This window comes from Neopsephotus bourkii, unplaced genomic scaffold (genome assembly GCF_033783945.1).
Source record: "Neopsephotus bourkii isolate Nb327-2 ecotype Australia unplaced genomic scaffold, CSIRO-AGI_Nbou_v1 NB_1373, whole genome shotgun sequence".
Lineage (NCBI taxonomy): Eukaryota > Metazoa > Chordata > Aves > Psittaciformes > Psittacidae > Neopsephotus > Neopsephotus bourkii.
Window position 1 is genome coordinate 3023463 of NW_026901852.1, and position 26823 is coordinate 3050285.

General features: G+C 51.5%; 1 protein-coding gene across 2 annotated transcripts in view; it reads left to right on the forward strand.

Annotated features, from left to right (window-relative positions):
- The first annotated feature begins 1363 nt into the window (after window positions 1-1363).
- The window catches only part of LOC133219656 (phosphofurin acidic cluster sorting protein 1-like), a 41873-nt gene continuing 16413 nt past the window's right edge, over window positions 1364-26823 (forward strand). For both annotated transcript variants that reach the window (XM_061367122.1, XM_061367123.1), the window contains exons 1-2: window positions 1364-1520; window positions 25290-25377. In XM_061367122.1, coding sequence (XP_061223106.1) covers window positions 1435-1520; window positions 25290-25377 — 174 coding nt within the window. In that variant the 5' untranslated portion in view covers window positions 1364-1434. The remainder of the gene's footprint in view (window positions 1521-25289; window positions 25378-26823) is intronic.

The window sequence follows — 26823 nt, forward strand, 5'->3', positions numbered from 1 at the left end:
GGCAGTCAGGCATTGGAACAGGCTGCCCAGGGCAGTGCTGTAATCACCGTCCCTGGAAGTGTTCATAGACCGTGTAGACGAGGCCCTCAGTGCCATGGGTTAGTGGTGGCCTTGGCAGTGCTGGGAACAGTTGGACTGGATGAGCTTGAAGGTCCTCTTTCAATGAAGAAATTGTTCCCAATATCCAGCCTAAACCTCCCCTGGTGCAGCTTGAGGCTGTTTCCTCTTGTCCCATCCCTTGTTCCTTGGGAGCAGAGCCCAGCCCCCTCCTGGCTCCATCCTCCTTTCAGGCAGTTGTAGGGAGCAATAAGGTCCCCCCTGAGCCTTCTCTTCTCCAGACTGAACTCCCCCAATCCCTCAGTCATTCCCCATCACACTTGTGCTCCAGGCCCTGCACCAGCTCCGGTGCCCTTCTCTGGACCCACTCCAGCACCTCAATGTCTCTCTTGTAGTGAGGGGCCCAGAACCGAGCACAGGATTCAAGGTGTGACCTCACCAGTGCCCAGCACAGGGGCACAACCCCTGCCCCGGCCCTGCTGCCACACTGGTGCCCGGATGCTGTTGGCCTTCTTGGCTGCCTGGGCACAAGCTGCTCATGTTCAGCTCCATCAGCACCCCCAGGTCCTTTTCTGCTGAGCAGCTTTCCAGCCACTCTTTCCCAAGCCTGAAGTGCTGCATGCGGTTGGTGTGGCCCAAGGGCAGGGCCTGGCATTTTTCCTTATTGAACCTCACACCATTGCACCCATGCAACCGTCTTGGTACCGGCCCCCGACGACATCCCGTCCGCAAGGGAGCGGTATCGCGGCTATTCCCGCCGCTCTGCTCCCCGCTGCCATGGCAACAGGCGAGCAGGCCCCAACCCTAAACGTGCGGCCGCGGGAGCGCGCCCGACCACACCCCTCACCGAGCTCGCGCGGCCGGCGCCGCCGCGCTTTAAAGAGCTCGCGACCACGCCCCCCCCTCCACGGAGCGGCGACGCTGCTCCCATTGGCTGGCCCCTCCTCGGCGGCCGCCTCCTTTTCCTCCTGCCATTTGCTCCTGCGCCCTCGGCCACTCCCTCCTCGGTTCCGATTGGCCGGTTGGCCAAGTAGCTTGTTCCCCTCTCCGATTGGGTCGTCTCCCACCGCAGGCCGCGCCTTAACCGCCCTCTGATTGGTCTCAGGCCTCCCCCCTGCTGCACCCTGCCGCGCTCCGGTTGGCGGCCGCTGGGCGCTGGGGTCCGCCCCGCCGCGCGAGCGAGCGGGCACGCGCGAGGCGGAGGCTGGCGCTGAGGCGGGGGGTCGGGCCGGCCGCAGCGCCAGTGGCGGCGGGATGGCGGCGGCGGCGGCGGCGGCGGCCGGTGCGTTGGGCTCGGGCCCCGCCGCGGGGCCCCCGGCGGTGACCGGCGGGGCGGCGGCGGCCGTAGCGACAACGGCCGCGGCGGCGGCAGCAGCGATGGCCGGCCCCGCTCCGGTCCCCGTGCCCATGAACCTCTTCGCGACGTGGGAGATCGACCGTTCGGCGCCGAGCTGTGTGCCCAGGTGAGCCGTGCCGCATGGGGGCTGCCCCCTTCCGCGGCGGGCGCCGTGGTGAGCCCAGGGCCGGTCGGGTCCGGGGATGGCACTGGGAGGGGAGGAGGCGGTCCCCGGTCGGCCTCCGGGACCGACGGCGCCTGCAGCATCCTTGCCCCGCCGGGCCGCGCCCCCTCGGTGCCGGCTGCGCCTTGCCCGAGCCCGAGGCTGGATGCGCCCGAGTGGCTGCCCCGGCCGCCGTTCCCCCGCCGTGCCGCGGGGCGTGCTTCCAGTGCGGGCAGCGGCAGCGCTGTGGACCGGCGGCACCCGGTTGCCAGCACCGGACCGCTGCTACGCTGACTCCATGTTGCGGCCTCTGCCGCGATGGCCGTGGGAGATTTCAGAGTGGGGGACATCGTCGTGGCTTCTAAAGGTGTCTCTTTGCCCCGATGTGAACAGGCCAATCCCCTGAAGCCAGGCAGCGGCCACCGGGCGTCCGTGGGCCCGTGGGGTTGTCACCTGCGCTCCAGACCATAGGTAACAGCAAAAGGGTTTCGCTGTGCTGCCAGCTGAACTCAGTCGTATCTGTGGCAGAGCTGGAAAACAAGCAGAATGGGGTAAATGTTACTGCTGGCTGTATGGTTAAGGGTCTGTCCAGGCTTATGGGAAGAATGCAAAGACCTGTCTTGAAGCCAGGAGGTGCTGGATGCGTTAATGAGCCGTGAGTCTTTTGTTTCGCTCATCAGATGTTGCTCAGGAGATGTTCTCCTGAGAGTTAAGGGGCAGGTTCAGGATGTCGCTCTGGATCCACGTATCTCTGGGCTATGTTGTACACACGTGATGTGTGCGAGTGCTCCGTAAAAGAGGCATAACATTCGAGATGGGAACAAATAATTGTTCCAGCAGGGCAGGAGAACACCGGTCTTTGTGAAAGGGCTTCAGAAGGTTGGTACGTCTGCAGGGAGAGACTCGGCAATTGAGTGTGTCAGAGTGAAAGTGTCCCAGAATACTCCACACTAGCAGGAAAAAGCCTTTGTGACTGCAGCGCCCAAGGAGGTCCTGGGCTGAAGCAGGCAGCAAGTGGGAAGGAACCTGAAATGTGTCAGTGAAAAGCCAGTACACCTTTTGATGACACATGCTGAGGCTGTTGTGTGGAGCAGGAAGCAGTGATCATTCCATAGCTTTGAAGTGACTTGAGGTGTCGTTTATTTGTGGATAGGTTACTCCCAGGTTGGGATTTGGAGAGCGGGCAGAATTACCAGGTTGACTTCCTGCTGCAAGAATAGAACTTACAGATTCAGAGCGCAGAACGTAGCGATGGTGAAACCTGTGTGTGTACATAGTCTGCATAAACGGAGATGCTGCAAGAGCGAGAGAGAAGAGGAGCTGCTTTGGGCAAAGCAAAGCCAGAATGGCTGGGAGTAGTGAGACCGAGTTTTGAACTGGGTTATATGGGTGCGATGCCAGTGGGTGAGCAGAAATGGTTGTGTGTCAGTTTGAAAGGTGTTTGAAGGGCAGCTCTTGGGTCCAATGAATCCTGTGCCTTTTCCCAAGTACATTTTCCATGAGCCTGTTCTAATGGGCAGGCTGCTTTGTGTGCTGGTAGCCATAGGGGCAGCCATCTGACCCACCAGCTTGTGTCAGATGTGTGAGATGAATCTGAAGTTTCACCCATGCGGTGTTTGTCAGGGTGGGAAGAAGCTGATGGAGCCTGGTTCTTCCTTTGGAGGCTACAACAGCGTGTGCTGCTGCCTGCAGAGTCAGCAGGTGGCTGAGAAGCCCTGGCAGCACGCAGTGGCCAGTGTGGGACTGGGGCTTCTGTGTTTCCTGTCTCCAGCCAGCCTGAGCCTTCCCAAGTGAGCAGGTCACATGCAGGAATTTGTGTTCCCTTGAAACTAAAGGGAGCACAAGCCCCAGATCTAAGCTGGGTTAATGGTGTAGCTGCACACTCTGCTTGCTTAGTGCTTGCCCACGTTCTTCATCTCCTGAGCTGCTTGTGTAACGTTTGCGTCTTGATGTTTTGTTCTTCAAGGCAGAAACTTTGCTGTGCTGTCCCAGTGCCCAGCGCAGGTGGTCTCTGGTCTGCCTGTGCTTTGGCAGTGGTAGTGGTGGCAGGGTAGTAGCTGTTAAAGGACAATAATCCTCCCCCTCGGGCATCTCTGTCTCTTTCATCTGTGTAGCGTCAATTCTCTTAGCCCTATGCATATCCAGGGAAAGGAGAACTTTGCACTGATTTCAGTGCTATAGAACATGCTTTTTCTAGGCTCTATCACAAGTCTTTGCTGTTCCTATGCTCCTTCTCTGTTTCATTTTCTGAGCTGCAGCTCTGGCTGTTGCAGGACCGGAGCTGGCCTAGGTCAGCTTCTGGGGGGTTCTCTGTGTTTGTGTTTCAGTGCAGTACAGTTGAGAGGTGGTATGCAGGCCGTCAGGATTTCAGAGAGGCACTAAATACAGGCACCATGAAGCATAAGCCCTGATGTACTGAATGGTTCAGTAGTATGGCTGTAGGACTTCTGGTGCTTTTTAGGAGGATCTTGGCTTTCTGAGGTGAGCTGATATCTACAATAGAAGTCTTTGCTGCTGAATCAGGAGTGTGCCATTGAAGCAAGTCCACATTTAGTTTTGGAAGTTGCCTTACTCTCAGTGAAGGGATCACCCTTCCTGCTGCAGGCTTTCTCTTTCCAGGGCCCAGCTGAGATTGATCTGTGAACTCTTGGTGCCCTTGCTATGAGCTGAGTTAAGCATAACCCAGCCACAGCTGCCTTTGGCTCTGGTGGCTCTCATGGGAGGCAGAGCTGGATTTTCTGGACAGTGAGTTATGCAGGGAGGCAGAAGGCAATAAACACCTGAAAGCCAAGCAAAATGCTCTGCATCTTCATTTATGCTACCCACTGGGATACAGATTATTGGCTTCCCATCACAATGCCTTGGAAGGAAAGCAGTTCTGGGTGTGAAACATGCTTTTGCTAAAGCAGTCAATCCATCAGCCTTAACTTCCACTCTGGTTATCTCAGTACAGATCTTCACAGCGCTGTTCTGAGGCGGGAGAAAGCATCTTCATTGTGTGCTACCATGCAAACGCATACCCTGCAGGGTTGTAGCAGGTTTTCACCGTACAGAGGCTGCAAGGAACGCACTAGAGCTTTGCCAGAGTAAAATGTCTGTCTGCATCCTAACGTCTTAGTGTGTTCTCCGTGGTTTGTATGCTGATCAGGCAGCAGGGCTGGAAAAAATGTGTGAAAGGACTTTGTGCAAACATGCTCGGGGGCTTGCTCTGTGCATGCAGTGGTATTTTTCAACCTCAGTTAATAGGGCTGCTCTTCCTTTTTTCCTTTAATAGCTAAGAGCACATAAATGCAAGCTCTTAATTAGGAAACAAGATAAGATTGTGCGATTGTGTTCACTCTTACTGTTTTTCCATGACACAGCTGTTGTGTTCGGTGTTACGTGGATGTTGTTTCAGTGATAAGTAATCCCAGTTTCTAGTTGGGGTGAGAGATACGAGTTGTATTTTGGCAAATGCATCAGTACTGTTGATTCCGATTGCGAAGGCATATAGATTGTGTATACCCATATAGATTATGCTGTGAATGGCACTGCTGGATCCAAATACACTGCATATCACCCAGAGTACCTCCTATCTTGGTACAATGCAAGAGCTAAAACCCATTCCAGTCCTGGTGACACCCACAGTGTGCTCGGGGATGGTGTCCTGCTTGTGGGAGTTAGAAAAGCATTGACTTAGGGAAGTGCATGGGGTTTGGGCTCACTTTGTGAGCCTGTAGACGAGCACCTTCAGGACATTATGTTTCAGAAGGTGCTCTGAATTCCCTAGTATTAACTTCCAAATGCATGTTTTGGAAAGATATAGTCTAATGAATGCCTTCCTGGAAGGAGAGCAGTTACTGCAAGTACAGCTGGAAATACCACTTCAGTGCCAGCTACAGTGATCCTTCAAAGTGCTATGGGGTCAATGTTATCATCTCTGTAACCCTGTTGTCCTATTTGGGCAGGCAGTACCTGTTACCTCACACCTCCTGGAGGGTAGAGGAAGCTCAATTTGAGCAGCTGGTTCCATGCTTTCCCTTGCCTTGCAGTGAGCAGAACACGTTGCGCAGTGTGGAGGAATGTGCTCTCTTCCAACAGAGCTGCTGTCAGCTGGGTGGGCAGCACCTTGCAGGCCTGTAAAATGAGCTGTTCTATCAGCTATGGGCTCAGGGCTCCCTTTCCTCTCTGCGAGGAGCATTGCCTGGCTTTTCTATAATCCCTAAGATGATGTGATGATGAAAAGCCTCTGAACTGGGTGTTCCTTTAAAAACCCCTTATTGCAGCTGGAGTCACACGTATTTATCTGCCCGAGATGTTCTTGAGTGGTTTCCTGGGTAAATCAGGCATTTTCATGGTAAGCTTCCAACCTCAGCAAAACATGCTCTGTTTGGGGAAGCGACAGAGTTGCACCTCTAGGAATGTTAAATGATTCCAGATTGCTCCCTCAAAAGCTACCATGATGCCGTGACAAACTGGAGTAGCTCCAGACCTGGGGTGCTTGGGAGAGGCCACAGTTTCTTGTAAGGAAGCGGTCTCTTAGAACTGATGATGTTTGCCATGTTTGAATTATGATTTCCTTTTAGTCCTATATAGAAAACAAAATGTTCTAAACAGCCATCGTGGGCTTGGCTACGAGCCTGCACTGTAATACATCCAATGTGTTGTCCATTACCTGTCACTCTCTGTGGCTTGTCCATCGCAGAGGAGACATGGGGGATTTCTCCTCTGGCATATGATAATTGAGTTGGTGTCTCATTATTTCTTTTTCTGCTCATTAGTGGAACTCGAGACAAGTGTTCCCTGCCAGTATGATTGATGAGGGGTGCTCCTTTTGGAATATTCATGGTGACTTTCCTGCAGGGTTGATTGTGTTTGAAGTGCCTGCCACACTGCCTCCCAGCCCTGCTCTCCAGTGGCTCCTTCACTAGCTCGGCTGTGTTAAGCTCAGTTCTCTGATGGCTTATCACAAGTGTTGCATTGTTCTTACCGTGCTGGTATGCTATGAGCAGTCATTTTGCTTCCTCCAGCATATCTAGTTACTTGTGACTAACAGTAATGGTTATGTTACATGGTTACTGACAGCTATGTAGTATGTGTATATATGTAATATGCATCCTCTGGGATGGAGGTGCCCTGACCTTTATCCTCTCAAAAGCCTGGATTGCTGAGCACCACTATCTCCCAGGGTTCCTACAGCACATCCGTGCTTCACTGAATCTGTGCTTTTTGGTATTTGTTTGGAATGATTCTTTAGAAGTTACTTCCATGAAAGAGCCGGAGATGAGAAGCTTGCTGCATTTTATAGCCTTGCCAGGTGAGCATCTGGGCAAGGCTGTTTTCCAAACAGCTTGTGTTTTTATCTGGTCCACGCTGTCAGCATTCCAGCTGCTGGGCCAGAAGCTGCTTTTCTGTCTGGTTTGTTGTGGGTTGGGTTTGGTTTTGTTTTGTTTGTTCGGGGGTTTTTTTAACTACATCAAAGCCGGTGGATACTGTTTTGGGAAACAAGAAGTGAGAGTGTCTTACTCCTCTGTGTGGGATGTGGCAGCAGGAACATGTCTCTGCTTCCGGGGAAACAGACAGCTTAAGTGATACTGCTTTGTAGTTAGAAGTCTCTTAGGCCACCGAGGCTTTGTGTGGGTACTTCAGTACACTCATAGCAGTGGGCCTGAAGGAGAGATGCAGTATTTCAGGTACCTGAACACATTGCAACTCTGTTTGCAGAGACCACTCCATGCCCTGCAGTGTGATTCAGCTTCTGTGTGCACAGCCCCAAATGACACTGCCTTTTGCTGCAGGCCCTTTGCGAGCCATCTCTTTTAGCATTCAATGCCCACTGCCATCTCTTGTGCTCTTTCTGACTCATGGGGTCTAACCCAGTGAGGGATTCTGTTTGGTAAATAAAACTGCAGTTGCATTTTGGCTGCTATTCCAGTTTTTCTAGTTTCTCATTATTGTCCTGCTTGTACCGATTTTTACATTTCCACTGTAAATCCTTCTCATCATGCTTCTTACTCCTGAGTGCAAGCCTATCTTAAGTAGCGTGGGACCATCTCCTGGACAAATAAATTCCGGGTTCCATGCCCAGCCGTGTGTTTTCAACTTCTCTCTGTACATATGACAACTAAACTCACATCAGGTTAGGCCATTTGGGATGATGGCAGAACTCATGTCTTTGGTTCCATTATCCAAACCATAAAGCAGCAGCAATTAGCTGTTGTGCTGTTACAATGGGAGCAGGGTTAGAGTAAGAGTAGTTCCATTGCAAAGGGTTCTGCTGCTCTGTTCCTGTTCTTTAATACCTTTTCTCTTCCAGGGAGAAGATCGTGTTCATCCAAAAGCTCTCATTGATTCTTCTGCTGTCTGATTTTCAGTAACAGTTCAAGTAGTGTCTCTGAATCCATATTGTTCAGATGAGGTTAGGTTTGGATATCTTTTTTTACAGTTACATTATTTATGTATTTTTAGAACTCCCTTGCATTTGTTCTGCGTTTTCACCGTGTTCCTTCAGCCAATCTTCTAGTACTCCATTTATTTTCTGTCTCATCAATACATCTACTTTCTTTCCCCTTTCTTCTCAATGCTCATTTCCCTCAAAAGCCCTGCACACACCTGCTGGTAATGTTGGCACTGTTCTCACATTTCCCCCCTTGCTGCTGTCCTGCCTTGCACGCCTGTCAGTGAGTAATCTTTAGTTCTGAATCTGAATTTTTCTCTTTTGAAAGTAGTTTGCTTTTTTTCATCAGAATTAAGAGATGATTCCCTGTGAAACTGCAGTAGACACATCTGGTTCTGCAGCGGCTTGTATTTTTCATCTGGACAATGTTCTTGATGTGTTTGGGTTATTTTTTAATCTCTTCCACATTATCTCACTGTTAATGAATATCAGCTTTTTGTTTTGTTAGACTCTCTGAATTCTTGCGTGTGCATCCCTGAAATACAGTCACAGAAGCGGGTATTTGTTTCAGTCCTCTCATACCTTATGCTTGAGGCTGCTTGCACCAACTCTCCCTTCCTTTCTTCCTGCTCTTTGTCAGAAGCAGGATGTCCATTTGGGTTTCACAGCATACTGTATGTATGAATAATTTACTCCTTTTTTCCCTGTTGTCAAGTCCCTTGACTTCAAGCTTTTTCTTTGCCCGTTATGTCCCTTAATCTCCAGTCAAAGGGACAACATTCCCATTGCTCTGGGGACAAGTTTATCTGTCACAGTGCTGGTTTGTGAACTGTGGACCAGTCACCCTTATTGCAGGGACCTGCTCCGCTCACAGGGAGCTGAGCAGAGAAATGCATTGTGCAGGCTCTGCTTATGAATAGCTTGTGTTGCACGTGGGTGAAAAGCCTACACACACATTTACCCATTTTAGTGAGAATCTTTCTTTTGAGTGAAGAATCTCAACTGTGCAGCCCTTCAGAATTAAACTTTTTTTTTTTAATGTAAATTCTTTCCCTTTCAGTTACGAAGAAGCTGCAATACAGGATGCCCATGCTGGTTTGCCTCTGTCTCTTCCCCTGCTGTTGTATCGCTTCAGTACAATCCCTGTGCTCTCTTCCCAGGTGCATTTTCAGGTGGTACCATGCTCCTGAGCCTGCAGCTATTTACATCTCAGGTGCTTGCCTGCTCCAGATGACAGCAGAGGAAACAGATGGGATGTTTCGTGGGTTTGCTACTTCAGAAGCAGCAAGCTGTAATGAAACCTTAACTCTGCATTCATCATAAGTAGGAAAGTTGTTAGACTCAGCTGCTGTGTGGCACATGGCTCCTTTTTGTCAGCACGCATGGAGATCTCTACCAGGATAGTCTGGATGATGAAGGATGCTCTCCCTGTGTTTTTAGCCACTACAGCAAGGTTTGCCAGGCTAGTGTGTGTTGGCACTTGAACAAATGCCTGCAGCAGAGAGCTGGAGGAAGTTGGTGTGGATGAGTGAGCTGACCTTGACCTCATTTCACTGCTTTTCCCAGCCTGGCTGCGCTGGCATATCTCCAGTGGACTTGGAGGTGTACCCCAGCCGAGCTCTTTGGGGTGATGAGTGTTAGGATGTAGCCTGTCCTGCATCCCCATTAGCACTCTCAGACTTGGTTGAAAGGTACTTCTCACTGTGTATTAAGCACTTGTTCTTTTCCTCCTGTAGACAAAGCTGCAAGTGGTGTTTTTGTAATCACTTGCTGCTTTGTGGTGGTTAATTCATTAACATGGTTTATTTTAGCCTGGAGATACAGTGGAGGAGCTGTTCAGCAGCAGGCATGGTGGCAGATTGCTGGTGCAGTGGCTCCGTGGAGGTGTGGTGCGTTCTCACCTTACCACACCACTGAGTGCTGCTCTGCGCTAAGCTGGCAGTGAGTGCAGCATGCCTTGGGTTTGGGGACAGCTGGGGAAGCACTTCTGCTGTGTATGTAGACAGTAAAGCTCAGGATGTGTTATGTTTGTGAGGAAAGGTCTGGGACATTAGCCATCTGATGCCTGATTTCAGCATGGCTAAAATGAGGGAAGATCGATGTGCCGCTGCAGACTTCCACTTGTTTTCTGTCTGCCCTGAGGTTGCTTTTGGGCAGACCCCAAGTAAAGAGCTGGAAGTTCAAACGCTGTGACCTTAAGGAAAGCAATGGCCAGTTAAAGATGTGGTGTTTCCCAAGTAATGTGCCCTTTCTGTTGCCTACAGCAGCAGCACTGACCTGTGCATTGTTAAGTGAGCTCATTCTTAATGTTTCCAGGGAGGCTGTTACGCAGCACCAGTGAATTTGGTCACATGCTTTTTGTTAAACAAGTAACTTGTTTGATAATAGAGCAGAAAGATGACCTTGTGCTTTGGACACTGAAGTCAGGCTTAGGTTCAGATCCAGGATCTGAAGTTACTTGCTGTCCTGGGTTCAGCTGTAGCAGTCATTTTTCTCCTTCTTCTCTTCTAATTCAAATGAAACTTTCCCTGTCTGAAGCCTCAGCTCTGACTCTCAGAATCACAAAACAAACCAGGTTGGAAAAGACCCTCAAGCTCATCCAGTCCAACCATTCCCTAGCACCGCCAAGGCCACCACTAACCCATGGCACTGAGGGCCTTGTCTACGTGGTTTGTGAACACTTCCAGGGACGGTGACTCCAGCACTGCCCTGGGCAGCCTGTTCCAATGCCTGACTGCCCGTTGGGGAAGGAATTGTTCCCAGTATCCAGCCTAAACCTCCCCTGGTGCAGCTTGAGGCTGTTTCCTCTTGTCCCATCCCTTGTTCCTTGGGAGCAGAGCCCAGCCCCCTCCTGGCTCCATCCTCCTTTCAGGCAGTTGTAGAGAGCAATAAGGTCCCCCCTGAGCCTTCTCTTCTCCAGACTGAACCCCCATCAGGTTCCTCAGCCGTTCCCCCTCACACTTGTGCTTCAGGCCCTTCACCAGCTCCATTGCCCTTCTCTGGACCTGCTCCAGCATCTCAATGTCTCCCTTGTAGTGAGGGGCCCAGAACTGAACGCAGGATGCACGGTGTGGCCTCAGCAGTGCCCAGTTCAGGGGGATGGTCACTTCCTAGTCCTGGAGAGCATATTCCAGTTCTCCCCATTTTCTTCTCAGTTGTTTCCATGCTGCAGTAATGCCCTTTCTTTGTGTGCTGCGGTGACTGTGGAGGTGTATTGTAATGCAGAAGCGATTTGGGGTGTGGCAAGGTTGCTCCCAAAGCCAGTGTCCTGCAGCATGGTGCCAGTACTCAAAGAGGAAGGAATTTGCCCTTCCTGGGGAAGAACAGATTATTACAAGACTGACCATACACTCTTTGAGCTGGAAGGGCAAAACTGAAGCTAGAGGAAATGGCTGGGGGCTCTTCCCTGCCTTCCGCTGCGCTGGGAAGCCTGAGGGTGCTCAGAAAGAGGCAACTGGAGAGAAACCATCTGAGATCCAGCTCAGCAGCAGCGTTCTTGCTGTCTGATGGGGATGCTGCTGGCTGGGAATCCCCTGAGTGGGCTCAGAGGGATCTGGTGGGGCTGGAGGAAGGTTTGGGGAGCAGTATGTGGGAATCAGTTGGGATCTGTCAGACTTTCTGCTGAGGTTTTAAGGGCTCTTTGTGCCGAGGAAAAATGTTGCTCCTGCTAGGAACAATTAATGCGTGCACAGCTTGCAGTATAATGGCTGTGTGATGGAGCAGCATGCTGGGCCAGGCTGTCTGGGCAGATCCTAATGCTTCCTCAGGAGATGCTTCTTGACAATGTGCTTATTATCTGGAAGTCAGCTTGTGTGACAGGAGGCGCCAGCAGGCGAAGGAAGTCTCGTGCCCTGTTGTGGTGGATGCTGCATGATGTGCTGTAATGAAATGCTGCCTCTTCTTTGGGGGTTCTGCTCTCTGCTTTGGCTAAGCATGAGTTAGGGGGAAGCAGAGGTGAAGTGATTCATCCAGCAGTTGCCAAGTGGCAGAGATGGATTAAATCTTGCCTCTCTGCCTGGAACCAGATCTTAGCTCTAAATTGCTTCCTTCTGTACAAGCAGTGCAGTCTGGCAGCAGCAGCAGCAGCAGTGCCTGGGGGCTGTGGCTGTATTACTTCAGCTCTCCTGTGCACATGGTGGGCAGTTGTTTGCTGTGGTTTGTCCTCAGTTAAATGTTCTGGGTATTCTTCCCCCCTCCCCAAGTGTTTGGGTATTGTGAATAAGAAATCTTGTGTCATAGCCTCACACAGGAAACTACTAAGAAAATCTACAGTGTCACAATGTCCAGCTCTCCCAGATTCTGATCTATATGCCCAATTTTGTCCTTGCTTGTCAAGAGCAACTGCCTCAAAGAACCATGTTTCATAGGAATCAGCGATTAGAGGGAGATTGGAGGTCCTGTTCGATCCCCTGTGATGGAGAACGCTCTTTCTCTTCCAACCCCCTGTTTGCAGGCTGATGTGCGTTGGTGCATCGTGGGGTAAGTCAGCCGCCCTCAGGGTTGGGTGCCTTTAACCCAGTGAGGTGAGAAGTGTCAGCCGTGAGTAGGTGGCAAAATGAACAACCCTGAACACCCCTCTTCAGCAATGGGAGGAGGAAATGTTGAACAGCCACCCCCCTGCCTTATGACTTCTGCCTACTCAGAACCTAGCCAAGAGGAGGGAAAGGAAATCTCTTAACCTTATTATGGTGGTTTGTGACTGCAGTAAGCAATCCAGTTACTGCCATCCTTTAATCCTGACCCCAGTTAGAACAGACAAATCCTGGTTTCGTACCCTCGCAGGCGGAGATGTGGTGTCTGTGAAGGAAATCACCCATCCTCTCTGTGCCTTGACCATTCCCTGATGAAACTGTGCTGAGGCTTCACACTGACCACCTGGAGTTTGTTCAAGGAGCATGGGAGCAATGGGCCTCAAAATTTGAGTCCTATCTGTATGTCCAGGTGAGGAATGAGTGCCTGGCCTCTCTTTTTAAGTGACCTGGACGCTGCCTTCATAGATCTAAGTGTCTTTTGGGGGAATTTTGAAGCTTTTAGCAGATCCATAGTCTGTGGCAGCTTGTGCCCATGCCAGTGAGATGGTGTTCTTTGGGCAAGGTGCAGCAAAGCAGAACAATTGGCGATGGGCTAGCAGAAGTGGTCAGCATCCTGGGTAAACCCTGCTGGGCACATGAGGCAGAGCAGTCAGTTGCTATCCCCCAGAGATCTTATATTCTTACCCAATAAATGAAGAGGCACTGGTGGTGTGTCCAGTCCTGACCATAGTGACAGACACTCCTGTTGACATGAATAGGAATAGGTTTCAGGTCCCAAGTGACAAAAGATTCGTAACTCTGCCTAATTACAAGCTATTTTTTTCCTATTACTCTGAGAGTAAATGACTTTTCAAGGAGATGTGCTGGCTGTGAGACACGCAGGGTGTTGGAACTCTCTTTGCGAAGAAGGCAAAGCAAAGTAGATCAAGGTTTAAAATCCAGGGTAGCTTTGTGTGAGAAAAGCTCCACGGTCTCTGCCTTCAGAATAGATGTGGTTTCAATCCAAACCTCCTGTTGAAGTTAGAGGTGTTCAGTGTGGGTGTCTTCCAGGGTGGTTGCACCCTCAGCTGCCCAGATGGAGACAGGTCTACTGCAGAGCATCCTGGCGATGCGACAGCACAGCACCTTGGAAGAGGTTATGGACAGGAAGAGTGAGGTTATGTGTTGTTCTGCCAGCACTGCTTGTATTTGATTGTAGAAGTAAAGCATGTGAGGCTTCAGAATCCCATTCCTGTTGTCCAGAGCAAACATTTGCTGCTGACAGCCCTCTAGAAGGATCCCTGAGTTGTCAGCAGAGCAAGGGAATTGCTATCTGGTATGGTTTCTCTGTCTAAGCAGCAGGGCAGAGAGCAAGATGAGGGGTTTGCTCAGAAGCAGCAGCAGGAGGTAGAACAACAACGGCTCAACTGCTAAAAAAGGGGAATCTTCTTCAAAAAGGAAAAGAATAAAGAAAAAAGGGAAGTTGGTGACAATGTGAGGGTTTGTAGAAGCACCTTTTGAGTGCCCTGGCTCTCAGTTCTTGACTAGCTGTGGGAAGTGAAACCAGCAGGAGCACAAGGCTGTGGTGGTTGTGTAGAATCCCTCTGGTTCCCACAGTCCTCAAGCTTTTCCCTGTTTCCTACAACATGGAGATTACATAAAGGACAGGTGAGGCTGGCTGAGGGCCAGGCAGGTTATGCCCTTGCTGGTTTCCTCTCTGTTTTCAACCTATGGTACAAATATTGTGAAGGGCTAAGCCTTGATGCTTGGGATTAGATAAAAGGGGTGTTGAGGGAAGGAGCCTGTTTTCTGCCTGGCAACCCTATGCACAGCCAGCCTGTGGTGTTTGGGAAGAGGAACAGCCCTTGTCCAAAGTGGTGGGTGAGGAGGTCTGTTAATGACAGATGGTGTGATGGTGCAACTGCTGGGAACCTGGGAGTAAAATGACCAGGCCAGTGAAACAGGGTAGCAGGGGATGGATTTTCAGGCTGCAGCCACTGCCCAATCCAGATCTTCCAGCTGTGGTCTTCAGATTTACAGCCCGAAATACAAGGATTTATTGCTTGTGGCAAGTGTCACCACACTCTGTCACTAATATTGAATTGTCCCCCTGAGGACAAACTTGGAGCAAAGTCCCCCCCACCAAATGGTGCCTTTCCTCTTGCACTGGCTGTGCTTTGGGGAGTGAATGTCACAAGCTGTCTTACATTACGTATGCAGGTCCACAGCAAGTACCCCTGAAATATGGTTGATTTCCACCCCGCCAGTAGAAGGCCTTGACATCAGGGACTAGGAAAACATCTTATTCCTCCATGTGGACACACCTGAACACACACCTGAGTGAGTTGAGTTGCCCAGGACTCTCATCTCTCTTCTCCACCCTCCCAGGGTTTGTCATGTACTTTCTGTTGCAGTGACAGCAGGAGGTTTCATGTAAACCTTTGTAGTTCCTATGGCAAGATTCAGTTTCTTTTGACTTTGCCTGTTGAGGTTCTGCTTCTGGTGACTATCATCTGTGAATATCAAGGGGAGCAGCTTTTCTTAAGAGTGAAGATCTGATTTTGGAGGTGGATGCAGATTTTGCTCTGCAGGAAGGTGTCTAATAAAAGGAGGAATTTTCCATCACGGTAAGCTGTGTGTTTCTTGGTGGCTGCAGCTTCTGCATGACATGGGTGAGAGGCTCCTAAAGGGTTTGCTTTAGAATCAGATCTATCTCTGTGCTGTCTATCACCGCACCGCATCCAGTTACAAAACTGGCTGTAAAATCCTGCTCCTGACTGGAGACAGCTCCTGGGGCCACAGCTCCAGAGTGTGACCAATGTGTTGAGTGTTGGGCTGTTCTTCAGGCACCTACTTCATGGCAGATCTGAGGAAGCTGAGCTGCAAAGTGTGTGGTTGAGTTCTTCCCCTGTCCTTTGGGATGCATTTCAAGCTGTTTCTCAATGGCTGTTGGCAGACCTCCAAGCTCTTGCTGCATTAGTAAGTCACCTGTAGTGTGAGTCGTTCAGTAAGGCATGAGAACTACAGCGAGCATAAGGTGGTGTGACTGCAGTGTGTAATGTAAAATACATTCTTATGCCCTGGGAGCGGAGATGGAAAAGTCTGCCTGAAAGTGATGTTTGTGGTAATGGGTTAAAATGAACTGGAATGCAAATCCAACTGACATACCTCGCAGGGGATAAGCTGGTAGGAGTTGTTTTCTTTCTTCTTAGTTTTCTCCCCAACCCAAAGAAGAATGGAGTAATGCGGCAAGGATGCTGAGAAGCTGCTCCTTCATAGGAGAGCATTGCTTGGTGGGACTCACTGGAGCTGGCAGCAGCTCTGCTGGGAGGCAGAAAGAGGGTCTGATGGAAATCCACACCATGGCTGCTGGAAGGATACTATGGTTTTGATTTCTTCCCCTGTAGCAGCTGACTTCCATCTTCTCTTGCGTGGACCTGGGTGGGATCGGTCAGCATGGTACTTCCCAGTTTTCCAAGGAAGTTTGCCACTCAGTGCCTGAGGGGAGCAGTGCCAGCTTTCCAGGCAGGGATGCTGCTGGGATGAACACCTCTTGCCTTGCCTTCCTCCCAAGGATCCTTCTCTTCCAGCGGACCTGAAACCCTGCCCTCCCGCCTCTTGTCCAGAAGAGACGGGAAGGGGCGTGCAAACTAGCCATGAAGGACCCACCAGAGATGCTGATCTCCCACCGGCTGCTCTGCACAGTCCCCCCATTTACTCTCAGTTGCTTCTCCCTGGGCATGTGTAGAAAAGCAAAGCTGCCCACAGCCCCTCTGGAAGTTGCCTGAAGGCTTGGCGGCCATGGTGTGAAGCAGATCCTACAGCTGCTCCTTTGCAGGGCCGTTGGTTCACATGCTTCGGGTGTTAGGGGAATGTGTTCAGATAGAAGAGGTATTTACAGTTCAGGTATCGTAGACTCTCCTGAGCTGGAAGGGATCCATGGGGATCATTGAGTCTAACTCCTGGCTCCATACAGGGCAGCATAAAAGTCTCACACTTTATCTGCAAGTGGATGCTTCCACTTATGCTTTCACATACAGTGAACTCGGACAGACAAGACCTTCAAGTCCATCAAGTCCAGACGTTCCCCAGTGCTGCCAAGGTCACCACTACACCGTGTCACTAAGGGCTTATCTATGTCTTGCAGCAGGTCACACAGTATAAGTCTGTGGGTTCAGGTAAGGCGGTGGTGAGGTGTGTGCCAGGGAATGGTAAAGCTCACTGGATGACCAACCAGCTGAGCACCTGACATGAGAAGTGCCTGTGGGCACATTGTGTGGATGCTTGTGTGCAGTTAAGCTCTGCTGTCTGCTTGAGATGCAGCAGAACAGACAGGTCATTGCATGCTGCATTCTGGGGGCTTGAGAGTGTTCCCTTCTACGGTTGTGAGGGTGGGTGGTGGTGACTGTCCCCACGTCTGGAGAAACATCTTGTAGGTCCCTGGCTGTGTGTTAGAGACTTTCAGGCCAGCAGTGCATGGTGGGGAAGGGAAGCTTTCTCCTAGTGTTTGATATTTTGTTTTGAGAAAGGAAATGATTTCTAGGGCACAACTTGAGGAACCATCTCTGGATCCAGGGCGACCTGTTCAGGGTGGGAATTGGAGCTCTTCAAAAGCTGCAGCTTTGCTTCTAAGTGTAGAGATTCGGGTGCTGTTTAATGCAACAGTGAAGTTGTTGAGTTTGAGCTTTGCAAATGTTAAATTGCGCTCCTGTGAATGAGCATCGGACACTCTTGCTGGAGGAGTTACTCCAGGGATCAGGCTCCTGCTTTGTCTGTCTGCTGGAAGGAGTTACACCCAATAGCTGATGGGGAGGCACTTCTTTAGCCAGGTAGTCTTTTATTCTCTTGACAAACGTCACAAAAAGGGCAGTACATTTCCGAGGTGGCTCCACACCAGCCCAGGTGATTTTGTTACTGTTGAAGGATGGACCATTTTTCCCATGGTTTTTGGAGGATTGCCGCTTTCTGGTTGCTCAGCAAATACAGTGTCTGTGTATTGCTCTCCAGGAGCTCGGGCCAGACAGACCTTTAAGCCTAATGTCCCTCCTAATCTTAAAAACCATGGAAAAAACCCCAATGGGAAGCCTTACACGGTGAGCCTCAGGAGGTGACGTGTTAGATCCCAACACTGAATGGTTTTCTAATATATATCGTCTCAAATATCAGCTTTTTAATTTCCCTCCCCAAAGAATATGTTTTGTTTGGCATCTTTCATCTCCTGCAGTGCAAGTAGCACATAACCCAGCACTGTTGTGTGAGCTCCCATCACAGCACAGCCGGCGCTGTCAATAGGAATCTTAATGCAGCAGGCTGCAGGACTCAGCACAGGACCAAACAGGGGATATAAAAGTACTTGAATAAAGCAAATACCAGCGTCTTGCTGAAGCTCTGTTAGCACTGTGGCATGCTGAAGGAGGGGAAGGTGAGAGGCACCTGAAATTGCTGCTGTGTCACCTTCACTGGAAGCTCTGCTGAGCTGCATGCCTGCTGGGGTGCTGGCTTGGCAGTGGAAGTGCTTCCTGTGGGTGACTCAGGCACTGGGTTGTTTCAAAAGAAGGGGGGAGAGCTTTATTCCTTTCTCAGGCCAAATGCCAAGCCCAATGTACCTACTCAGCATGATAGCTTGGATAGTATGGATTGACAGCTTTGCACTGGCACCCCTTCCCTGGCAGTGCTTCCAGCACGTGCCTATGTGGCAAGCCATCTCAGTGCTGGCCTGGAAGGAAGCAACTCATTATAATTTAGGTTCGTTTCTGCTGGATTTGCAGATTGAGTCAGTTCATCATGCGCTTGAGCCCAGAAACCAGCCATGTGCTGGGCTGCATGCCCAGAGCGTGAGCAGCAGGTCGAGGGAGGGGATTCTCCCCCTCTGCTCTGCTCTGGTGAGACCCCCCCTTCAGTCCTGTGTCCAGCTCTGGGGCAACAACACAAGAGGGACATGGAGCTGTTGGAGCGAGTCTGGAGGAGGCCACGGAGATGCTCTGAGGACTGGAGCAGCTCTGCTCTGCAGACAGGCTGAGAGAGCTGGGCTGGGTCAGCCTGGAGAAGAGAAGGCTCCTGAAGGGGAGACCTTAGAGCAGCTTCCAGTGCCCAAAGGGGCTACATGAAAGCTGGAGAGTAGCTTTTGACAAGGGCCTGTAGGGACAGGACAAGGGGGAATGGCTTTAACCTGACAGAGGGGAGATTGAGATGAGACATTAGGGAGAAATTCTTCCCTGTGAGGGTGCTGAGGCCCTGGCACAGGGTGCCCAGAGAAGCTGTGGCTGCCCCATCCCTGGCAGTGTTCAAGGCCAGGTTGGACACAGGGGCTTGGAGCAACCTGGTCTAATGGAAGGTGTCCCTGCGCATGGCAGGGGTTGGAACTGGATGAGCTTTAAGGTCCCTTAACCCAAACCCGTCTGTGAGTCTATGATTATGTAGCTAGGAAACCTAGGAGGAGAGGTAGCCGTAACTGGTGCAGGGGCTTTCCATAGCACTCCTCCTGATCTCTGTCCTAACAGCTTCACTGTCACCTGTATCTTCTGGATTTTATTTCATATTTCATAGCTGCTCACATTGCTGGCTTAAATCCCATTTCTTGCAAGCCGAGCTAAGGCACATCTCGTGTGTTTCCCCTCCCAGTGGAACGTGTGCACGCGGGGGGTTTATTATGCTTTGTAAGTGTTCAGTTGCAGAGCTTTCGCATCCCGCAGCATCACCAAAAGTGACAGTCAAATTGGGGTATTGCAGAGGGAGGCAGAAGTAGTGCTGACAGAAATGCAAATGGTAGATGAGTCTCATGTTCCAGGTTATCTCTGGAATCATTTGTGCTTTCTACATGGCAGTTCCAATCAGTTGGAGGGCCTGACAGGAGCAATTGCATTAAGCCTACTCACATGTTAATACTATGAGCCTGAGGATGCTGAGGCTTAAACCAGGTGTTGAACATCAGGTCCTGAAGCTCAAGCTTTGAGAGATGAACTAAGCCAGGAGGAAGGGAAAATACCCAGTTTCATTAGTGTGATTTTGGGAACTGCTGAAGCCTGCTGTGCTCTGAATTGGTGTTAGCCCTTATGGAGTGGTTCTGAGGACTACTCACCGCAGCAGGTCTGGTTTTATGGTTTCACTGCCTGTTGTGCTGAAGCAGCTCAGGCTGCTTTCTAATAGAGATCAAGCTTTGTTGCACGTTGATACGCGTGCTGCTCTTGAAACCCATGTGTTTAGTTCTCAAAGGTCTCCAATGTGTTGTTCCCTCAAATGGACAAACCCGGGGAATCACGGTCCAAGGATCTGCCTTATGGTCCCTCCACAGTCTGGCTTCACAATGCACATCCCAGCTGCTCTGGTCTCCCTTGGAGATAGTCTGTGCACAAGGCTGAGCCGGGCTGATCTTGCTTAGGCTTGCAGGGCAGAAAGCAGAATAACTGGTTGTCATCCAGGCTGCTAGAAGCTCTTTGATGTCTGGATTTTCTGAGCATGGTGGTCTCCAGTGGCATGGATTTGTGGAGTCGCTGTGGCAACCTGCATAGCTTCCCCCCAGGCCCAGCTGGGTTCCTGGCTTCCCAACCAGCTGACTGTGAGAGGGAACTGGGAGCTGGGCTTGGGGGCAGTTTGATGCTGGACAAGAGGAGCAGCCTCTGCAGGGGTAGGGGCAGGAAGCACCCCCTTCCCGCACAGCATGTACAGCCTGTCTTCCCTCTCTCCAGCTGGGCACATCAGCAAGAGCTGCTGCCTCTCCACAGCCTCCCTCTTGCCTTTGCTTGCTCATTCCTGCTGTAGCTCAAGTTGTTTTCTCCCAGGCATAATGCATTTAGGTCAGAGTAACCCAAGCCACAATTTAAATCAAGCTTTTTTAAAGGAATCTGGAAACTTAGGCTGTTCTCATTTTAGGTGGAAAAAATACGGCTCTTGAAACCCTTGCTTCAAGGGAACTCGTTCCTCTAGGGTTGGTTTTAGTGGAGTGTAGTTCAAACAGGTAAGCCCTTGAGGGCAGAATCTTTAAAGCTCCTAAGCTAATTTAGGACCTGATGTTTAGCTAAGGTACTCCCTGGAACACACAGCCTGTGCAGCACCATCCCCTCGCTCCTGTGTGTTCAGCATGCAGCACTGTTGGCTCCACATATCCCTGAAGCTTCTGAAGCTCAGCCGCCTTCTTGGGAGGATGCTCACAGGGCCCGGGGTGGAGATCTCTTTGAGCATGACAATGTGAATCACCAGGGAGAAAACGAAACTTCCCATTTTGTGTGGATGTTTTCCAACAGATAAGAAGCAGATTAATTAAATGGTAGGCACAGCTGTAATACAGGGAAATTAAGGGTTGGAGAGAGATAAGAGTATCTTTTTGTTTCTTTTAAATTGAATTTTAAGCACATCCTCATTATTATGCATCATGGGGTATTATATGCATATCTGAACTGAGGTTTTCTTGCCTTCTCTTCAGGATCTGATCACCTATCCTGTAAACAGTCTTGTTTTCCTGTTTCTTGTCAGGTGCCCAGCACCACTGTGTGCTTTATGTTCAGAACAAGCTACACATGCAGTGTTCATCCAAAGTTCTTCCTGTACAACTGCATCACTAATGTCTTTCATGCTTGATTCATAAAGGCATACAGTTGTCTCCTGATTCTGTGGAGTTTCCCAGCAATTGTGGAGAAAAAGCTGGGCTTACTGGAGTGCTGCTTGGAGTTCCAAGACAGCAAGAGTTGCTTATGCTTTGGGCTGTATATGCAGGGGTCTGGACAGGCTGGATCCATGAGCTGTGGCCAGTGGTGTGAGGTTCAACAAGGCAAAGTGACGGATCCTGTCGTTGGGTCACAACAACCCCATGCACCGCTCCAGGCTTGGGAAGAGTGGCTGGAAAGCTGTTAATGGAAAAGGACTTGGGGGTGCTGATTGATGGACCTAACATGAGCAGAAGGTGCAGTCACCATCCCTGGAAGTGTTCATACACCATGTAGACAAGGCCCTCAGTGATGTGGTTTAACGGTGGCCTTGGCAGTGCTGGGGAATGGCTGGACTGCATGATCCTGAAGGGCTTTTCCAGCCTGGTTGATTCTGTGGTTTGCAGTCCAGGCTCCAAAGCACGTGGGAGCTCCCAGTCCACAGCAGGGATGGGTCAGGAGGTGGCATTTTTCAGAAGGAAGCAGTCCTCAGGTCAGGAGATGGCACTCAGGTTACGTGTTGGCTTTAGCTTTCTCTTTGTCAGCTGTGTACAGTGTCCCACATGGAGCCATCCTGGAAGTGAGCAGAGCAGCGGGAGCTTGGAGAGATGCTGCCATGCACTTGCCATTGCAGCCCCCTCCAGCCTGCACAGGGCAGCTCAGCAGCCTGGAAGGGGTGAGCACATGTGCTGGGGAGCAGTGGGAATCCTGGCAGCTTTGGTGAGTCAGTGCCATTGTTGTCTGTGTTTAGCTGGGGATGCTGGAGAACAGGGAATGCTCCTGATGGGGGGTGTATGGCCTTGGCCAAGCATTCCGGTGAGAGCTGTTCCTCCCCTGCAGACAGGCCTGTTCTGGAGTGCCATGACCTCTGCAGTGGCACTGGGGAAGCAGTGTACCCTCACGCCAATGCTTCATGGCCCTCCTGCTTGGAATAGCCCACCCTTCCTGACTATGCCATCAACAGCAGGCAGTGTTGGCTCTTGTCCTGAGCATCCGTTCTGTCAGGAGGAATGAATGCAGTGTTACAGCAGTTCTGCACGTCAGGAGTTCACGTGCGGGCAGCTCAGGTTTGCACTGCCTGCATGGGGATGTTTTGGCAGCACAGCAGCAGCTGAAAGCCTGGAGCAGATGTAGCTTTTTGGAAAGACAAGTCCTGCACCCCCTGAGCACAGCAGTGCTGCGGCTCTGTCTGCCTCTCCTCGCATGGATCCCTGTGCACATCTTGGCTGAGCTCCTTCAACCAGGATGTTCTGAAAGCGTAACCTGTTAAAACCCTGTGAAGGAAACAGTGGCTGGTCCAAGAGCATCTTTGGCTACAAGTTGGCTGCAGCTCTCAGCTGTCAGGTCTGAAAGCCCTGGGGAAGGGAATGATTTTGCACATCATGTGAGGCATTTAGAAAGAGATCCTCCCGATAAATCCAACAGATTCTTCTGTCATGCTGAGTGAATCTTACATCTTACAGACAAAAGACAGTGAACCCATTCCCTGGCTGTGCTCAATCCTCCCTCACCCATGGCTGCTTCCACCTCTGATCACTCATAGCTACTGCTGCTGGCTGATACATGCACACGGTCTGTTGGTGTTCCTGTTCCTTCTCTGAGCCTCCTCATCTTCTAAGTGCGTTTGACCCCCCCTGGGGGTCTGCTGTGCCTTGTCCTAACTGGTTTATCTCTTTGGGGCATCACCTGTTCCTTCCTGTGCACACTGGGGTTGTGCTGCCCCAGTGGTGTTGCAACACTATGAAATACATATCTGAAGACAGAGGAGTGCTGAGAGCAGGCTCTGTGCAGGAGGCCTCTGGGTGGCAGTCAGAGCTCCTGGACAGACCTGTGTGAGGTCCCTGCCGTGGGAAAGCTGCTTCTGAATACGTTGAATGAAGCAGCTGCGTGCTGCAAGCTCAGAGACAAGCCGCTGCCCAAACCAGAGCTGTTCTGGGATCATCTGCCCAGAGATGGAAGCATTGTTAGGCACTCTTCCCAGTGCTGGCCGGAGCAGAGCATGCCTGGTAAATGTGGACAGTGAGATGGTGATGTTTGGTGCAGGTGAGGGCAGCAGGGGCTGTTAAAAGGGGCTTCTCTCCTATGAGGGTAGGAAAAATGAACAAATGAGGTGCTCTAATTCAGCATAACGGTGCTGACATCCTATTTAATGCATTGAACTGCCCTCTTTGAGAAGAGGATACAGCCTGTCTTGAATGGCTGCCCCAAGGACATGTGCTCCCCAGGACACGAGGCTGGGAGCAGGACCCTAGGCAGCCGTGAGCAGCAGCAAGGTGCATGTGTCTGCTTGCAGGATGTTGTTTTCTTCCCTTCGTCCTGTCTCAGGGTGCAGCCTTGCTCGTGGTGATGTGTACCCTGCTGGCACTGGCATCTTTTGCTGTTCCCGGGCATGCCTTTGCCCTCTGTCCTTCTCCCACTCTGTGCTGTTATAACCCCCAGCTTTGGCCTTGGGTTTGGTCTGTCTAGAGGCACTTGGGAGGAGGTGGGATGATGGAGGGGACCAGGAATAGACTTATGGGAAGACAGGCTGGATTTCTAAAGGCAGGCAGAGCCATGATCTGTGAAATGCTTTACAGGAAACAAAGGGGCATAGTAACCTGGCCAGTTCTGTCTCCTTGTCTCTCGTGCTTTGAGATTTGCTTTGGAAAGGTTACTTGGGATGAGCCAAACCTACTGCAGTTTGCAGTGACGGAAGTGTGCTCTGGATCCAGCAGCAGAGCAGATGTGGGCTTTTGGTAGCCAGGGTACTGGAGAGCCAAAATGCTTCTTTCACAGCAAGGAAAGGACTCCTGGTCAGCACCAGGGCTGGCGTGCTGCACACAACCGTGCACAGCTCAACGGGGGGATGCGACCTACAGCAAGCTTTCGGTGGCCGTGGCCCTAGGTCTCTCCAGAGGGACTCCAGGAGGGTGCTGTCATGGCCTTTGGCTCTGCATCCTTCTGTGTTACACCACTGCAGCTCGCTTTACCTGCCCTTGCCAGGCTGCAGCACTCAAAGCTGCTGGAGGCAGAGAGGCAGCGTGTGCTAGCAAGTGCTCTGTCACATTTCCCCTTGGGAAGCTCTCAAGCACTCCCTTCTCACCCCAGTTCATCTTACAGCATGTGATCGGCCTGATCATCCTGGTGCCAGGGCTGCAGGGCCTGATGAAGAACCTGCTGCTGTCCCAGTTCATCACTCCTGTTTGCTGGCAACAGGGACTTGCTTCCTGAAAGTGGAGTAGGTCTCTCCTCCCCTCTGCATGCAGCAGTGGTGTCTTATGCATACAGCCACTGACAGCTCAGGGAGTGCCTTGGCTTCAGGAAAAGATTCCAGGGACACTGTGCACGGGTTGCAGCCTCAAGCTGCTCCAGGGGAGGTTTAGGCTGGATATTGGGAGCAATTCCTTCCCCAAAGGGCAGTCAGGCATTGGAACAGGCTGCCCAGGGCAGTGCTGGAATCACCATCCCTGCAAGCGTTCACAAACCGTATAGATGAGGCCCGCAGTGCCGTGGGTTAGTGGTGGCCTTGGCAGTGCTGGGGAATGGTTGGACTGGATGATCTTGAAGGTCTTTTCCAACCTGGTTGATTCTATGATAGGTCCTCACAAGTAGTCTCCATGGGAGCCCTGCTTTATGCTCCTGGGCAGGAGCTGTGGGTGGCTGCTATCTCACAGGCACTGACTGATCCTTCGAGCAGCACCAGTGGCTCCCTCACTCAGCCTCAGGCTCCCTCGTGGGCTTTTCCTGGCAGGGTGGCTCTGCTGCAGGAGCCTTCCTGTGTGAAGCCTCCCAGGTCAGCTCTGCGCAGCACCGTGTGAGAAGCAGCCGAGTTGTGATGCCTGCATGGGAACATTTGCCTTAACTAAGTCCAGGATAAGAGTGGATTTAAGTGCTTTGGTTTATAAATAAACAGCACTGTCGCCAAGGTAGATTTAAGCAGAGCTGGCAACAGCCCTGCATGGGAAGGGATCTCTTTACCACATGGCCTGCTGTTGGACTTCCTGTTGCATGCTAATCCCTTAAGCCTGCTTTAGCTCTGTTAATTTTCCTTCTTTCCCTTTTTCCCCAATGGGCTGCCTCGGTGGCTCATGAGTGCCAGTGCTCCTCAGCCGAGCTTGTGCCTGTGGCTGGGCCGAGCACCGGGGCTACCTTCTGAGCACCAGGTACCATGTGGCAGGGCCCCAGGGATGGTGGTGCCTGAATGTGTCCCATTCTCTCTGTCTTACAGGCTCTGCAGTCTGCGCCTCAAGAAACTCACAGTCCTCAAAGAGCTGGACAAAGAGCTGAGCTCTGTGCTTATCGCTGTGAAGATCCAGGTAGGCTTCTCACCCTGTCTGATGGCAGCAAGCCACCCGTCCCTGTGCCCTCTGTGAAGTGCTGATCTGCATGTCCCTTGCCTTGTGCCAACCCCTTGCTTCTTGTCTTGGTTAGCACCCTTGGAGAGGTTTTGGCTCTCAGGCAGGTGGGAATGATGCCGCAGGGACAGCAGCAAACAGCTTGGTGCTGGTCTGTCTCAGGGATGAATTTGGTTAGACCCCTGCACTAGGACAGAGTGTATCTTGCTTGCCTGCTTGCCTCAGCCAAGGGCCTCCTCTGCAGCTGCTGTTTGGATTTTGGAATCCCCTACGCCACCATTCCCAACCAGCACTGGGTGGTTTCTGGCAGTGCCCTCCATCCATATCCCCTCCGTCCCTGGAGAGTGGTGGGTGGGAAGGAAAGGCACAAGGGATCAGCAGCTTTGCTTGACTCCTGCTGACGTTTGCCCCCTGTGATCTCACTGCTGCCTCTGCTGTTCCTCCGTTTCTCTGTGCTCTCTCCACTCAGCCCGGTGCCTCTGCTCTGAACCAGGCAGAGGGGAAAGGGGTTTTATCACCAAAGGGAGAGGGAATTTGCCATCCTCCTGGTATGAGCAGTCCTCCCGCCTCCCTCTCTGCAGCTGGTGCTGAGGACGATGGGTCCCTGTGAGTGCAGGCGTATCCTTTCTGCCTGCCAGAGGACATTGTGGGAGCAAGATACCTCTTGGGTATGCTGTCCTAGCCACAGCTCCCCTAACCCAGCTGGGATGCTGGTGTCCTTCCTTCGTACTTGTCAGCTGGCAGAGAAGCTGCTGGTCCCATGGACAGCACTGTGGGGTGGGAGCTCAGCAGCTTTGCACTCCCACATTGCTCTTTGTGCCGTGCATATTAGGATCTAAATCCTGGATTAGTGTTGGAAGCTGCAGTATTAGCGGAGTGCTGGGAGCTGGGGTTTGCTTCATGGCAGACCTGATTCACTGACACAGGAGGAACTGAAAGCTAAGAGGGAGGACAGTAGGAGGATGCTGTGTTCCACACACTATTTATTGGTCAGCATCCCGCTTTGCTGGCCTTTCCATCACTGTCTGTATGGTGCCATTCAGGAGAGCTGAGGCCTGTGTCCCTTTCATGCATGGAAACAACCTGGGCAGGAGAAAGTTGTCCAGGCTGGGCCACAGATGGATCCAGGGTCTGGGAGCCAACTGGGGCCATGACTGGGAGGGCTGGACTGGGCCCTCTCTCCTTTCCATCTCTTGCAATGTCAGCCCAAGCTGGCTGTGCTTCTCTGGCTTCCGTGCAGCCCTCCTTACATCCTCATCTGCCTGTTCTTTCATGCAAACATCAGGCTGGAAAAGGCTGCACAGGGGGACTCCATCTCTTGCATTCAGGGACTTCACTGAAACCTGGTCCCCAACCCTCTGTGTGGCCACATACCTGCGAGCGAATGGATTCATGTCCCTCCCCAGG